This window comes from Copadichromis virginalis, linkage group LG19 (genome assembly GCF_057382275.1).
Source record: "Copadichromis virginalis isolate Kocher_CV1m ecotype Utaka linkage group LG19, C_Virginalis_male_GT1.1, whole genome shotgun sequence".
NCBI classification, from domain to species: Eukaryota; Metazoa; Chordata; class Actinopteri; order Cichliformes; family Cichlidae; genus Copadichromis; species Copadichromis virginalis.
In genome coordinates, this window is record NC_140636.1 from 7,350,406 (window position 1) to 7,366,574 (window position 16,169).

The window sequence follows — 16,169 nt, forward strand, 5'->3', positions numbered from 1 at the left end:
AAACAAAAGCCGGAAGAGTAACAGGATATTTCCGTTCCTTTGAGTTGTCGCCGACTCAGGTCTGCGGCAGACGGAGCAGCGGTGAGAATGCAGAGATCTTGAACACAACTGAAGTAAATTTTTCCCTTTTGCTTTTGTGGACTGTCATTTTCTTATAAGGACTAACGTGTTGTAGCCGGAACGACCAGGTAAATGATCACCTTCATTTTTTCCTCCAGTTTTTGTGCAAACTTTTGCCCATTCGCTAGCCAACCCAGGCTAGCAGCCTGTTACCTGTAAGCCTCTGCTTAATGTAGCTGTTAAAGCTAAATGACGACACTGTTTAATAGATGTTTAAGTGGAGAGAAAGAAATGTTTTTCGGCTCATATTGTTAGCTTACTTTGGTACATGTGGTTGACTTCAGTGGGATGTTGTCTTTGGAAATAGAGGAGAGAGTATGTGACTTTCAGGAGATTAAAAGTGTCAGATACTTCGTAATCCCTCTAAGAATCCTCACTGAAGCTGTTGGGTTTAATCAGTGAGTCTATCTTCATTTCGAATTCATGGTCCATGTAAACAGAAAGATCGCAGAATAGAATACAATAGAACAAGTTGGGGAGTTTTGCCAAACCAGACTGTGTTGCTACAGCTGCACATTAGAATTCTAACCAGAATACCTTTTAAACCTCTTCAACAAAAGGTTCCTTTAAACCTTTCCTGAAGTAGACAGTGATGGCAGCACCACTCCCTCAAAAGAGATTTGTAATTCCTTATTTATTATTTTAACACCTTACTCATTACAGTTTTCTCTATTACCGTAATTACCCTGGCAGTTTTGATATATTTAGGATTGGAAATGAAGTTCAGGCACCAAGGTTAAAGAGCAGCAGAACAGCAGCTGAAATTCATGGTTTTATTTCTTGCCTGGCACTCTTGGAGAAGTGTGATGTCTCTGTGGGGTGTGGTTGCAGGTGCAGTCAGTGCTGCTTGTCTCCTTTACTACTAAGATGTGGGGTGTATGTCATGTAAGATAGACTATCACTGTGTTCTGGTGTATTGGAAACCAAACGTCTTAGTTTTTGTGAATGAAACAATGAGCATGAAGCTGCTGACACCCAATTTATTTCTGAATGTTCGGCAGCTCAGTTCTGTCCTCATGATGTCCTGACAAATTCTGGTGTTAGAATTCCGAATAGTAGGTCCTGTCTATGTTTTCACTTTGATTCAGACTGGGGCTGCTCAGCAGGGACATGGTCTGCTCTTTTCTGTGGGACAGTAGTTATTTTTAGAGTCTTCCTGCACTTCAGTGAACACTGTGTGTGTTAACGAAGAAGACCAAGTTGTGCTGTTCAATAATTTATGAGCTGCTCTCTCTTCTTCTGCATCTTTCTCCTCCTTTTCCAGTTTAATCTACTCTGTTAGGGACAAAGGCTGAATAGCTTAGTCTAAAAAGCACTTAGTGGAGCTCAGAGGTGCTTTAGCAGTGGAGAGAGGCTTGAAATAAGATGTAACAAGATGCAGAAAAAAATAGGTATTGATAAAATATATTCCACATATGCACTACAGGCTCACAGTATGAGATACTTTTATGAGAACTTTTGATATTTGAGGGTGTGTGGACTGGAGCCAGATCTACACTCAACAAAAATATAAACGCAACACCTTTGTTACTGCTCCCATTCCCCATGGGATGGACGTAGAGACCTAAAATTCATTCCAGATACACAATATAACCATCCCTCCCAAACAGTGGTCACAAATCAGTCCAAATGTGTGGTAGTGGGCACATCTGCTATATTGAGATAATCCATCCCACCTCACAGGTGTGCCACATCAGGATGCTGATCTGACATCATGAGTAGTGCACAGGTGTACCTCAGACTGCCCACAACAAAAGGCCACCCTGGAATGTGCAGTTTTGTCTCACAGCAAAATGCCACAGATGCCACAAGCAATGAGGGAGCGTGCAATTAGCATGCTGACAGCAGGAATGTCAACCAGATCTGTCGCCCGTGCATTGAATGTTCATTTCTCAACCATAAGCCGTCTCCACAGGCGTTTCAGAGAATATGGCAGCACATCCAACCGGCCTCACAACCGCAGACCTCGTGTAACCACACCAGCCCAGGACCTCCACATCCAGCAGGTTCACCTCCAAGATTGTCTGAGACCAGCCACCCAGACAGCTGCTGGAACAATTGGTTTGCACAACCAAACAATTTCTGCACAAACTGTCAGAAACCATCTCAGGGACGCTCAACTGCATGCCCGTCGTCCTCATCGGGGTCTTGACCTGACTCCAGCTCGTCGCCGTAACAGACTTGTGTGGGCAAATGCTCACATTCGATGGCGTCTGGCACGTTGGAGAGGTGTGCGCTTCACGGATGAATCATGGTTCACATTGTTCAGGGCAGATGGCAGCTGAGAATGTCCCAGTTCTTGCATGGCCAGCATACTCACCGGACATGTCACCCATTGAGCATGTTCGGGATGTGCTTGACCGGCGTATACGACAGCGTGTACCAGTTCCCACGAATATCCAACAACCTCGCACAGCCATTGAAGTGGAGTGGACCAACATTCCACAGGCCACAATTGACAATCTGATAGACTCCATGCGACGATGTGTTGCACTGCATGAGGCAAATGGTGGTCACACCAGATACTGACCGGTTCTGGGTCCCCAGACCCCCAATAGCGCAAAAAACTGCACATTCCAGGGTGGCCTTTTGTTGTGGGCAGTCTGAGGTACACCTGTGCACTACTCATGATGTCAGATCAGCATCCTGATGTGGCACACCTGTGAGGTGGGATGGATTATCTCAATATAGCAGATGTGCCCACTACCACACATTTGGACTGATTTGTGACCACTGTTTGGGAGGGATGGTTATATTGTGTATCTGGAATGAATTTTAGGTCTCTACGTCCATCCCATGGGGAATGGGAGCAGTAACAAAGGTGTTGCGTTTATATTTTTGTTGAGTGTATATAGAGGCACTCAAAGAGGAGGTATCCATGTTGCTCTGATTTATTTTATTTTTGAAGATCCAGACTTGGGAACAGTGGGTTTATAGCAGTGTGACCATCTGTAAGTGTATTTAAAAATAGAAAAATCCTTCGGTAAACTGTCAGTGAAAACCGTAGTTCGGCTTAGGGCTGTGCGATATGACCAGAATCTCATATCCCGATATAAGAATTCTATCGTCCAGATAACGATATAAATGGTAAATGGTCTGTATTTGTATAGCGCTTTACATATCACAAAAATGTAACATTTTCTGTAAATTCTGTGACTCTCGGGCAGCTTGAGTTGCATGAAGTGTTTCCAGCTGGGCATCGTGTACCTGGAGTCGAGTGTTTTAACCGATGCATGAAACGATACATTTTTAGACATAAGTTATAACTAGGGGTGGGTTTTTATAATCGATTCATCGATTAAAATCGATTCTGGCTTGGATAACGTAAAATCGATTCATTAAAATCCTGAATCAATTTTTTAATATAAATTTATTTTGTCCGAAATGCCAGAATCTCTGGTGACATCTCACAAAATTTCAAGAACCACCAAACAGTAAATGAGAGCAGGTACAGGGATTCTTTACATAGACTTAAACACAGGGCGTGACCCGCGGATCAGAATCAGTTAGATGTCGCCTTTCTCACAGTCGGGGCTGAAAGTGAAAGCCGACAGCTCGCTGATCCGGGTCCGCGCTTTGTGTTCACGCCCTTTATGCGCTGATTCTAAGGCTGTTAGTTTGATCTCTCTCCAAACAATATTGACCGAACCAGCAGCAAAAGAAGATCCAAACGCTTCACATAAACATCGTCATGAATTCACTCTTTTACTGTTTTGCTTCCATTGCGATGCGCAGCTCTCTCTCTCTCCCTCTCTCCCTCTCCCTCTCTCTTTCTCTCTCTCTCTCGAACAGTTTTGCTTTCTTCATTATTCGCTTGCTTGTTACGCACAAGTTTACTGTTGCTTACAGCGCTGTCGGCCGCTGTTTTTTTCCCTTTTACATTCTTCCGAAAAGAAAACCTCATTTCTGCTGTTCAATACTGAACAAATTTAAACTTTTTAAAATTATTCAAAATGCAAAATGCTTAGCCGTGTCTCTAATAAAACCGCTGTAACGTCAGAGGTAATGTTCATTAATTAATGGTTTTCTTTCGTTTTTGATGTACTGCAGAATATTTTTTATAAAATCCCAGGCCAGGAAAATCACCTACATGTTTTTCTGTGTTTTATCTTCAGCTACTTTGACACAAAGGCATCTGCTGTGATGCTCACAGCTTGGATAAAGTCTTGCAAGTGTCAGCTTCCTTTTTATAGATACAAAAATATGTAAATGTACTGATCTGAATTATATTTCTGACTGTCAAAATTTCCCAGATTTAAATTGAATCGAATCGAATCGAATTAAATCGAATCGTGGATCGAATCGATTCGGGACCTTGTGAATCGGAATTGAATCGATTCTAGAAATCAGTGACGATACCCAGCCCTAGTTATAACGGCCGTCGTTTTCTTTGTGAGTATTTATTACACGGCGTGCTGCGGGGAAAAGCCTGTTCTAACGTTTGAGTCTAAGGTTTTGTTTTGTTTTTTAGCACCTGGTGTCTTTTTTTTTTTTTTTTTTTTTTTTTTTTACTTCTCATCCGTAAATAATCTGCTCTTTCACGTGATTCAGTTTATTTTGAAAAGTCTCAACGGGATCTTGAGCTTTATTGTGAAAGGTTTATGTGGAACATAAACAAGCAGACACGCGATGGTGTTACCGTAGTTGTTGCTAACCACAACGCATAAAAACAGGCGCTTGTCCGTCCTTAGTGTGGCTATATTAAATATAAGAGAAAGAGAGAACTTTAAGAAATTGATATAGCCACTACAGTGACCATCAAAACGGTGAAAAAATATTGCCGTAAACAGTTTATTTTGCGACACACAATCTGATATCGTCGTGTTGGTGTTGTTCCCAGATCGTCATACTAAAACATTTTGTTCCAGGATCAACATTGCAAGTGACCAATCAGAATGTTGTGACGTCATACTTTTGCGACTTCGGGAAAAACCGCCGTAAAACAAAAAACTGTACTTAAGCTGCAAGAAACCGCCTCTGTCCTCCGATCAACGGACCCTAACCCTAACTGTAACCCTTTAATAAACGGTAAGCAGAACTGATATTGTCCTTGCAACATCGGAATTTCATAATGCACGAATGGCTTGGTTCGTAAAAGAATAACGTCACAACAATGTGATTGGTCACTTTCAATGTTGAACCCGGAACTGGAAACAACACCAACACGACGATATCAGATCATCCATTTTGGCACACCACGAAACAAACGGTAGCGTAAAATGAAACGATAGACGTTTTTACATCGTCATCAGATATATATCATTATATTGAACAGCCCTAGTTCGGCTTAGGGATTTTCTTGGCAACTATGTTCTTAACCGACTAAACAAAGAAAAAAAATTAGGCTAACCATGACTAACAGTTTTATTTTTTTAAAGGCAGTCTAAAACTAAGAAACAATGAGATATCATGTTAAATTTGAGAACTACTTAAGGTCAAAAACTCATTAAACAAAGGCATTTGAAACCATTGGTCACATTCATCAACAATGCGTAACTGTGCGTCATCTCGCATCATGCATTATGAACATTGCATGTTATATTTTGGAATCACATTGGAGTCACTGTTTCCAACAAGTGCAATCATTCAATAGTTATCAGAGCTCAGCACTGCCCTCTGTCAAAGCTTTAATTTCTGATGTTATGCTTTAGATTTCTGTAAGGATAACTTGGAGAGATCTTAGCACAGATCAGAATTTACTCTGCCTGACAGAGGGATGTTGCCTGTACTATGAAGCACAATTTGGGGCTTAGTGAGGTAACTTTAAATTTAATCCTGGATTTTCAGTGTTTATAAGGTGGTTTGCTTTTTACCAGGTTATAACACCAGATCTAATTAGTCGAAAGCAAGTTACTGGTTACTTTCATTAACAACAACGATGGCAAAACCATCATGTGGCTCCGCCATCCGCTTGTTTATTTTCCACACAAACCTTTCACAATTAACCTCAAGATCCTGTTGAGACTTTTCAAAATAAACTGAAATGATATACATTATTCTTATTTCTCAGAAAACTGTACTATGCAAATTATGCCGCAAACTGTCCCCACCACACTCAAACACGGTAAACCTCTTCTACCACCTACGCAAGAATGATGTGAAAGAGCATGAGGAGAGTTTACAGCTGAGAAGCAAAAAAAGAGCCTTCAGGTGCTCAAAATAAACCTTAAATGTTGGAACAGGCCTTTCCCTGCAGCACACCATGTAAAAAATACAAAGAAAATGGCGGTCATTACAACTTATATATCTAAAATTGTATAGCTTCATGCCTCTGTCAAGCGACACCCAGCTGAAAACACTTCACACAAGTCGAGTTGCCCGGGATTCACAGAATTTACAGAAAACGCACTATTTCTCGAAATATATTGCGATCGGGATATGAGATTGTGGTCATATTGCACAGCCCTATATATCACAAAATGGTGCATTTTCTGTAAATTCTGTGAATCTCGGGCAACTTGACTTATATGAAGTGTTTTCAGCTGGGTATTTTGTACCTGGAGTTGAGTGTTTTGACCAATGCATGAAACTATATATTTTTAGATATAAGTTGTAACGGCTGCCATTTTCTTTGTGAGTATTTATTACATGGCTTGCTGCGGGGAAAAGCCTATTCTATCATTTGAGTCTAAGGTTTTTTATTTTGACTCCTTTTTGCTTCTCATCCGTAAACTCTCTCCATACAGTTTCACATGATTCTTCTGTAGGTGGTAGAAAAGGTTTGTCGTGTTTGAGTCCATGGTGGGTACCGATTTCCTGCATAATTTACGTAGTACAGTTTTCTGGTCCATGTCAGACTTTTTATAACCAAACCATGTCCAAGCTACATAGGTAGCCACTCATTTAGGAATAAGGTCCTCGACTTGTTTTGTTTTTTTTAACAGGTCCTTTAACAATAGATGTTTTAATTTCGTCATCCGGCATATTTCATCATATCACGCAGCCCTGGCTTGCTTTGCAGTTTAGGGCACAGGGAGACCATAGTGTTCATTAGTTCTCCATCAGGATCCCAAAGGCAGCTGTTGGCTATTGGGAATCCTCTAGTTCCAATGTCAAGTTGATCTGTACGTCCATTTAAAAAAAAAAAAAAAAAAAAAAAACCCAACCACAATCTTAAATGGTGTATACAGCAAAATAATATATATAATAATATATATATATATATATAATAATATGTATATTTTATATAGAGCTGGGCGATATAAAATGTTTCATATCACGATGTTTTTTTCATTTCAGGCGATAACGATATCTATCACGATATAAGCCAAATAACTATATTTGTAAGATTTAAATGTGCCGTTGCTCACAAGTAAAATGTGAAATAATCAGCAGCTTGTTTTGATTTAAATATTTATTTTCCAAAATAAGTTCAACAGGGTAGAAGTACTTAAGGAACATGAGACTTTTTCAGATAAATAAAGGCAAATATTGCAAACTACACAAAAGGCAGCCGCTAAAGCGTTTAAGTTTCAAAATAATAATAATAATAATAATGATGTACACTTTTATTGATCCCCGTGGGGAAATTCTTCTCTGCATTTGACCCATTCACTCAGTGAAGCAGTGGGCAGCCACCAGTGCAGCGCCCGGGGAGCAGCGTGTAGGGATGGTACCTTGCTCAAGGGTACCTCAGGGTAGCCGTTCAGGGGATTCGAACCCCTGACCTTCCGATCATGGGGCAACCGCTCTACCTACTGAGCTATCCCTGCCCCCCAAATAGAACAAACGAAACAGACTAAATTGTCAATTCCACTTAGAAACAAAATATTAATTCTAAAAATAAATCTTAGTTTGTTTTACAGAAGAACAGACAAAACTGACTAACTTTTGTCAATATCAAATAAACTGAGAACTAAAAGGAAATTCTCAATCTCTCCTTGTTATATAGCTTAGCTTTTCAAACAGTTTTAACAGTTACTTTAGTCTGACAAAAGCCGAATGACGAATCAGCGCTTCCAGTCAGAGATTGAGCATGCACCGCTTTATTGTATTTCCAGACTTGCTTTCGGCACAATTTACAGTGCGCTACTCTGTTTTTTGTCAGACTTGAAATAGCCGAAATACCTTCACACTACGGAACTTCTATGGCTCTTCCGTTCAACAATCTCTCCGGCATTGGAACCATCATCGGTTTTCTCTTCGGTAACCTTCGGTCACGCTGTCGGTTGATTTTTCTCTAGTCTGCACACTCATTTCCTCCATTACCCTGGGCGGCATGGCGGCTGGCTGCTTCCCAAACAAATACACATGTGCAGCTTGGCACGCACGTAACAAGTCACGTGACGTGACGCTGCGGCTGTGATTAGTTCGGCTCTGCGCTACTTAATTTGGATTGGCTGTTCAAGAGCCTATCGCAATAGTTTAATTTTTCTATCGAGAAAAAGTTATTTCGCAATACATATCGTTATCGTTCTATCGCCCAGCTCTAATTTTATATATATATATATATATATATATATATATATATATATATATATATATATATATATATATATATATATATATATATATATATATGTATATATATATATATTATATATATATATATATACGTATATATATACATACATATATATATATATATATATATATATATATATATATATATATATATATATATATATATATATATATATATATATATATATATATATATATATGTATATATATATATATGTATATATATATATGTATATATATATATATATATATATGTATATATATATATATGTATATATATATATATACATACACATATATATATATATATATATATATATATATATATATATATATATATATGTATGTATGTATATGTATATATATATATGTATATATATATATGTGTATATATATATATACATACATACATACACACATTTTTGGAAACTTAAAGAAATATGCTAGAAAATATTACTCTCATTGTTAACATCACCCACAGTATTCACCGAATGAGAATATTTGTTCCCAGTATCCACAGCTGGGGTCCTTGATTGGAGCAAAGTCTGAGCCAAATCTTGTGTGCCTTGGTGCTGTCTTTCTACTAACGCTAGATAAACTAAACTGCCTTTGTTTTTTGTTTTTTATCCTATGTCTCAAAGAATTTTGGAGGATGGCAGGTCATCCACACTGAGCACTTGGGAGAGCACAGGAAAAAGACAGAAGGTGAAAGAGGAGCACTACTGGTGTTGTGCGATGGAGCGTGCTCACAGCCTCCTCCTGGACGAGGACGCATGTAATCAGGTGGGCAAACACCAGAAGGCCGAGTTCATCTTGGAATGGCTTAACCACCTAAAGAGGCTCCTCCCAGTCACTGACAAGGTAAGAGGTCATATGATCATGGAAAATAAAAAGGAATTAATTGTGTAACTCTGAGAGTGGTAATTCTATTAATGTTTGTTACCCATTAGGTCGATATCAGACAGAACCAGCGGTGTTTGGTTGACCAGCTGTGGGAAATTCTAATTAACTCTCCAAGCGGGCCTACCCGCTGGCTGTTGGCCCACTGCTTGGCTGTGCTCTATCGCTTAGGAGACCCCATCCCATCCAACTTAATGGTGGAGAGGTGTAACGACATAATACGCAGCAAAGATGACTCGCCGTCAGCCCTTCCAACCCGGTTGTAAGTCTGGATACATTTATGATCACGAGGGAAGAAAAAAAAACTTTTCCTCTTTTCCATCCCCTTAAAAATGTGGGTGCAGTACCCATTCAGGGAGCATGTGAGACAGTTGTTACGATTCGGTGTTGTCAGTGTTTTGTTTTAGGCGTGACGGTTATGTTTCCTGTTTTACTTTGAAGGTCTGTTGTATCTCAGTGTGTTCAGTTTACGCTTCCTTGTCTCGTCAGTTCTGATTTGCCCCAGCTGTGTTTCCCTCCTGTGGTCCATTCCCTGATTGCTCCCTCTATGTATTTAAGCCTTGTGTTTCAGTTTGTGATGGTCGCGATCTTCCCCCCCGGTTGTAAATAGTTTGGTGTTTTGATGTAAATAGCTGTCGATACTTTCGTTTTGGGATATTTTTGTGGAAAACCGTAGTAGTTGTTTTGTTTTTTTCCCCTTATTTTTATTGTTCCTGTGTTGCACGCCGGTTGCCTAGGCCGGGGTGTAACACAGTGTTAATAACAACAGTGTTATTTTTTTGAAAGCTTGAAATTTAAAGAATAAATCTCTATTCACTGATGTCACAATTGGAAATGTTATTGTGATGTGATTATTTGAATGAAAATGAAGCTGAAAACTTTTTAAGACTTAAAATATGTTTAGTTCAGTTTTCAAGCTAGTTTTTAAATGCAGTCTGTGGGCCGTTTACACTCTAAACATTGCTTGTTGATATTTGTTCACATTAAATGAGTCATTAAATGCTATCAAGCTTCTGAAAAGTAAGGTTCTGAAATTGAGTATGAATCGTACTATAATTAATATAATTGTAATATAATTTCCACTGATTTCCATTTTTTTTTCTGTCTGTGACGACAGTGGTCTCAGCTAATATATATGGCTCTTTCTTGCCCTCCTGTTTTTTTTTTTTTAAGATAAATATCATGCTGACATGTGTTAATATTCCACCACAAAATAGATGCTGTTACGAAATGCGAAATTCATGCTTGCTGATGTTTAGGGTTTGTTGAACACGCTCCCTGTCCCTATGCAGTTTTTCAAACCTTGGCTCCTCTAGTCTGCATGTTGACGTATCCTTAGGCAGGATGTTTGAACATTGAGCTGCAATTACATCCACTTAAGTGTGAGTGCGTGAAGGTTAAAAAGCCCCTTGGCATACAGTAGAAAAAAGTGTTTGCATGAATGTGTGTGTGTGGGTGAATAAGACGTGTCAATAAGTAAGTGCTTTCAGAGTAGAAAAGCACAATATACAGGGAGTGCAGAATTATTAGGCAAGTTGTATTTTTGAGGAATAATTTTATTATTGAACAACAACCATGTTCTCAATGAACCCAAAAACCTCATTAATATCAAAGCTGAATGTTTTTGGAAGTAGTTTTTAGTTTGTTGTTAGTTTTAGCTATTTTAGGGGGATATCTGTGTGTGCAGGTGACTATTACTGTGCATAATTATTAGGCAACTTAGCAAAAAACAAATATATACCCATTTCAATTATTTATTTTTACCAGTGACACCAATATAACATCTCCACATTCACAAATATACATTTCTGACATTCAAAAACAAAACAAAAACAAATCAGCGACCAATATAGCCACCTTTCTTTGCAAGGACGCTCAAAAGCTTGCCATCCATGGATTCTGTCAGTGTTTTGATCTGTTCACCATCAACATTGCGTGCAGCAGCAACCACAGCCTCCCAGACACTGTTCAGAGAGGTGTACTGTTTTCCCTCTTTGTAAATCTCACATTTGATGATGGACCACAGGTTCTCAATGGGGTTCAGATCAGGTGAACAAGGAGGCCATGTTTGTCTTCTTTTATACCCTCTCTTGCCAGCCACGCTGTGGAGTACTTGGACGCGTGTGATGGAGCATTGTCCTGCATGAAAATCATGTTTTTCTTGAAGGATGCAGACTTCTTCCTGTACCACTGCTTGAAGAAGGTATCTTCCAGAAACTGGCAGTAGGACTGGGAGTTGAGCTTGACTCCATCCTCAATCCGAAAAGGCCCCACAAGCTCATCTTTGATGATACCAGCCCAAACCAGTACTCCACATCCACCTTGCTGGCGTCTGAGTCGGACTGGAGCTCTCTGCCCTTTACCAATCCAGCCACGGGCCCATCCATCTGGCCCATCAAGACTCACTCTCATTTCATCAGTCCATAAAACCTTAGAAAAATCAGTCTTGAGATATTTCTTGGCCCAGTCTTGACGTTTCAGCTTGTGTGTCTTGTTCAGTGGTGGTCGTCTTTCAGCCTTTCTTACCTTGGCCATGTCTCTGAGTATTGCACACCTTGTGCTTTTGGGCACTCCAGTGATGTTGCAGCTCTGAAATATGGCCAAACTGGTGGCAAGTGGCATCTTGGCAGCTGCACGCTTGACTTTTCTCAGTTCATGGGCAGTTATTTGGCGCCTTGGTTTTTCCACACGCTTCTTGCGACCCTGTTGACAAAATAGAATGAAACGCTTGATTGTTCGATGATCACGCTTCAGAAGCTTTGCAATTTTGAGACTGCTGCATCCCTCTGCAAGATATCTCACTATTTTTGACTTTTCTGAGCCTGTCAAGTCCTTCTTTTGACCCATTTTGCCAAAGGAAAGGAAGTTGCCTAATAATTATGCACACCTGATATGGGGTGTTGATGTCATTAGACCACACCCCTTCTCATTACAGAGATGCACATCACCTAATATGCTTAATTGGTAGTAGACTTTCGAGCCTATACAGCTTGGAGTAAGACAACATGCATGAAGAGGATGATGTGGACAAAATACTCATTTGCCTAATAATTCTGCACTCCCTGTAAGTGCCAGTCCATTTACCGTTTTCTTATGTGTTTTTCAGGGCAGCCATTGCATGTCTTGGCACATTATATGAACAGCTTGGTCGGATGCTCATCGGCTGCTTCAAAGATACGTTAGTTTGCCTGCTGAAGGCTATGAAGAGTGCTGAGGTTTGTTCACTTATCTCCTGCTTTTGTAAGTTTCAGAAAGATGTAGAAAAGACTAAAGCAGGTTTAACAAATTGTCAGTGATTCTGCTGGAACAAAAAAGGGACACATGCAGACTAACCACAAACCAGACATTTATTCAGACATTAATATGTAATTCTTTCCGAGGTAGAATGATTGTACAGCACACATCTGGCTTTAAATAACAAGAACTGGGTTTGAATTCATTTTGGATCTGGGTCAAATATATAACACAGGGACATTTATATATTTACTTAAGTTTTATCTCAACCAGAAGCTTTTAGTAGCTATCATCAAGTTTGTAGCTCTGGCACAAGTATGGCTGAATATTTGTCTAACACTATATAGAGGGGTCCTCTAAAACTGTTGCCCGGCAACCTTTAAAAACACCTCCAAATTATTTCCCTTTCTTTCAGGTTAAAGAAGTTTAATTATACATTGGATCTTTGTGATGTCCTAGGACAAATACCTGCAATAATAGATTTATAATATTTTCCACATTATCCAAGACATGCGGTTTTAGTAAAACAAAGAAATACATCACCACAGCTCTTACATACAATTATAGGAAAGAAAATGCAGTTCATTATCAGGACCTTGTTCTGTAATTTGTGGTAATTCAAAGAAAACGTGCATGTGTTTGTGTGTGTAATTAATTTCACTTTGGGAAATAATGAAAAAAAAACAACACATTGGAATGGACTTCTGACACCACCACCTTTAGGCTAATTCTGGCTCTGGCTCATGTGTGTGACATCCCTGCCTGCCCTGAAACTGTGTAGTGATAAATGCTGAAAATGTTACCTAGATATTCTGATTGAGATTTTGAAGGGCTTTTCTCACTTGAACAGGTCAAAGTAGTTATAAGATAAAGAAAGATTTTAATCAGAACAGCTGCAGATTTGTGAGATGATTTTTCACAAATAACCTTCTGTGCTGCTCTCAGTCTCAGGGTCGCTATGAGATCATGCTCAGCATGGAGAGGATCCTTCGAGGTTTGGGTGTCAGTGCAGTGTCGTGTCACCGTGACATCTACAAGGTAGTGAGAGCCTGTCTGACAGACCGGTCCATGGCTGTACGCTGTGCTGCTGCCAAGGTAACAGCAGCCGTCATGTCTCATTTGACATTATTTATTATTTATTGTTCTTGTAACACCCTGTCAGTTTAGGTTTGATTTCCTTCCATGCAGCTAGTTTTAAAAATCAATCTGAATCTGGAGGTCTATGAAACTTTGTCTTGGTTTGTGCTCATTTTCGGCTCAGATGTTTGGATAGCTAAGTACTTCTGTGTGTCATCCGGTCAGGTTTTGTTGGAGCTGCAGAGAGAGGCTGCATTCTTGTGGACCAGTGAGCTGGAGAATGTGGCCACTGTGTGCTTCAGAGCTTTTGAAGGATCAAACTACAACGTCAGAGTGTCTGTATCCAAACTGCTGGGAATTCTCCTAGCTGCTGCTGTGGAACCGCGACAGTTCACTGGTATGACCCCAAAATAGGGCTCTGTAATATGTACAGGTTATCCGAACCCAAAGCAGCCCCAGACCATGACACTACCACCATGCTTTAAGTTATTTTAATAAAATGCTGTGTTTAGTTTTGTGTCAGATTTAGTGGGACTCAAGTTCAACTTTTGTTTTCTTCTCAGTCCACAGAATATTTTCCCAAAAGGCTTAGGGGCCATAAAAGACGGGTTTTTTTGCCAAGTATAATGGCTGTCACCATGGTTCACTGGAATCCCAAAGTCTTAGAAATGGCTTTGTAACCCTTTCCAGACTGATGATTATTAATAAATTTGTCTTTCATCTGTTTCTTTAGATTATGGAATCATGCTTTGCTTTTTCAGGTCTTTCAACCTATTCCAGTTTGTCAAATCCGTTCTATTTTTGTGATTTCTTTTTTTACCAATCTAGCAGTAATCATTCTTGGGTGTTACTGGGTGTGAAACTGAACTCAGCTTCCCAAAAAATAAATAAAGCTACTTTGTATTTTTTACAAAAAATTATTTTTTTTCCTCCCGCTGCACTGTACCTATAAATAAGCAGCTCTCTGCATCAGGTTATGACAATAGATGACAAGTTCAACAATCAGTATGTCAGTGAAGACATATTCACAGATTACATATTATTATGTAATTTAATTGGCCATTAGATTACATTATTGGAGTTGTACAATTGCAGTTAGAGCTTCCCAGTGTTTATTAGATTTGCAGTCTCACACTGTAATTGCTGGGTGAGTTGAATTACCAACCCTCCACGTTGGCATTTACATGTATGTTCAGACAGCTATTTGCACATATATGAGATCAATAAACTCTATTGCCCCCCTCCTCCCCTGCAGCCCCCAGGCAGGGTGCTCGGAGTCAAGGCTCTCTGGAGGAGGTCATGGAATTACTGTCTGGAGGGTTTCTGCGGGGTGGAGGGGGTTTTCTCCGAGCCAGTGGAGACATGCTCAAGGGTACAAGCTCTGTCAGCAAGGACGTCCGCATCGGAGTTACACAGGTGAACCACAGTGACAGCATGGAATCATGCTATTTAGATGTTTGTTGTGAACTCACTCTCCCCTGCCTCTCAGGCCTACGTGGTGTTTGTCTCCACTTTGGGCAGCTCCTGGCTTGAAGCCAACTTCCCTGCTTTCCTGTCCTTGCTGATGGAGCTGGCGTCACACGTCAGGGCAACGCAGACACCAGCTGATGCTGCAGTGACGCGTCGGTGTGTCTCTTTTATCCTGAGGAGCACTCTGGGGTCTCTGCTGGGAGAGAAGGCCCAGATCAACGCTGTAAAACAGCTCTGTCTCGCTGTGGCCACACAGAAACGAGCAGTTGGTGAGCATGGTGAAAGGAAATTCTGTATATGGCTGTCTTCTCTGTATTAGACAAATGTATTAAATATATATATATAATTCACTCAATAACAGCATGTTATGATTGCTAGAATAGCTCCTGAAGGAACATTATGGAAATAATGCTAAAAATCATATAGGAAAATATCAGTTGTACCAACTGATTAAAGTCACTGCATATGAATATAAACAATTTTACAGGTACTAGCTTCTCAGATGTGAATTTTTGCTGTATCAGATTTGTTACCTTGTTTTTTTCTGAACTCTAGAATTTATTTTGACTTTTGGGAGTAACTCTTTTTTTCCCACTATTTTTGAACATTTGAAGCTGAAGAATCATCCAAATATTATGAATATTTTCCATTTTGATAATGAAAAGTATTATAAATAACAACCTTGTGGTACGTTTAGGCCAAATGTGAAGCTAAGTTCACTGTGTTACTCAAACAAATACAACTGTCTCTTGGGAGCAACACCCCTGAAACCTGATGTGAGAACAACTGTATTCCAAAGTACAGCCAGTAGCTAAAACAAAGTAACAGCAACACTTTCCCCCCCCCAACGTTGACAGTCTTACAGTGATAATCTTGACCTTCATTTCTGAATGTTGGAGAATCTG

The 16,169-nt window shown here is 39.7% G+C and overlaps 1 protein-coding gene across 1 annotated transcript in view; it reads left to right on the forward strand.

The window, feature by feature from the left end:
- heatr5a (HEAT repeat containing 5a) overlaps window positions 1-16,169 on the forward strand; it is a 55,829-nt gene continuing 39,660 nt past the window's right edge. The window contains exons 1-8 of the mRNA XM_085442519.1: window positions 1-188; window positions 9,225-9,444; window positions 9,534-9,745; window positions 12,590-12,698; window positions 13,663-13,812; window positions 14,020-14,191; window positions 15,050-15,210; window positions 15,284-15,533. Of these exons, the coding sequence (XP_085298645.1) occupies window positions 9,319-9,444; window positions 9,534-9,745; window positions 12,590-12,698; window positions 13,663-13,812; window positions 14,020-14,191; window positions 15,050-15,210; window positions 15,284-15,533 (1,180 nt within the window). The 5' untranslated portion in view covers window positions 1-188; window positions 9,225-9,318. The remainder of the gene's footprint in view (window positions 189-9,224; window positions 9,445-9,533; window positions 9,746-12,589; window positions 12,699-13,662; window positions 13,813-14,019; window positions 14,192-15,049; window positions 15,211-15,283; window positions 15,534-16,169) is intronic.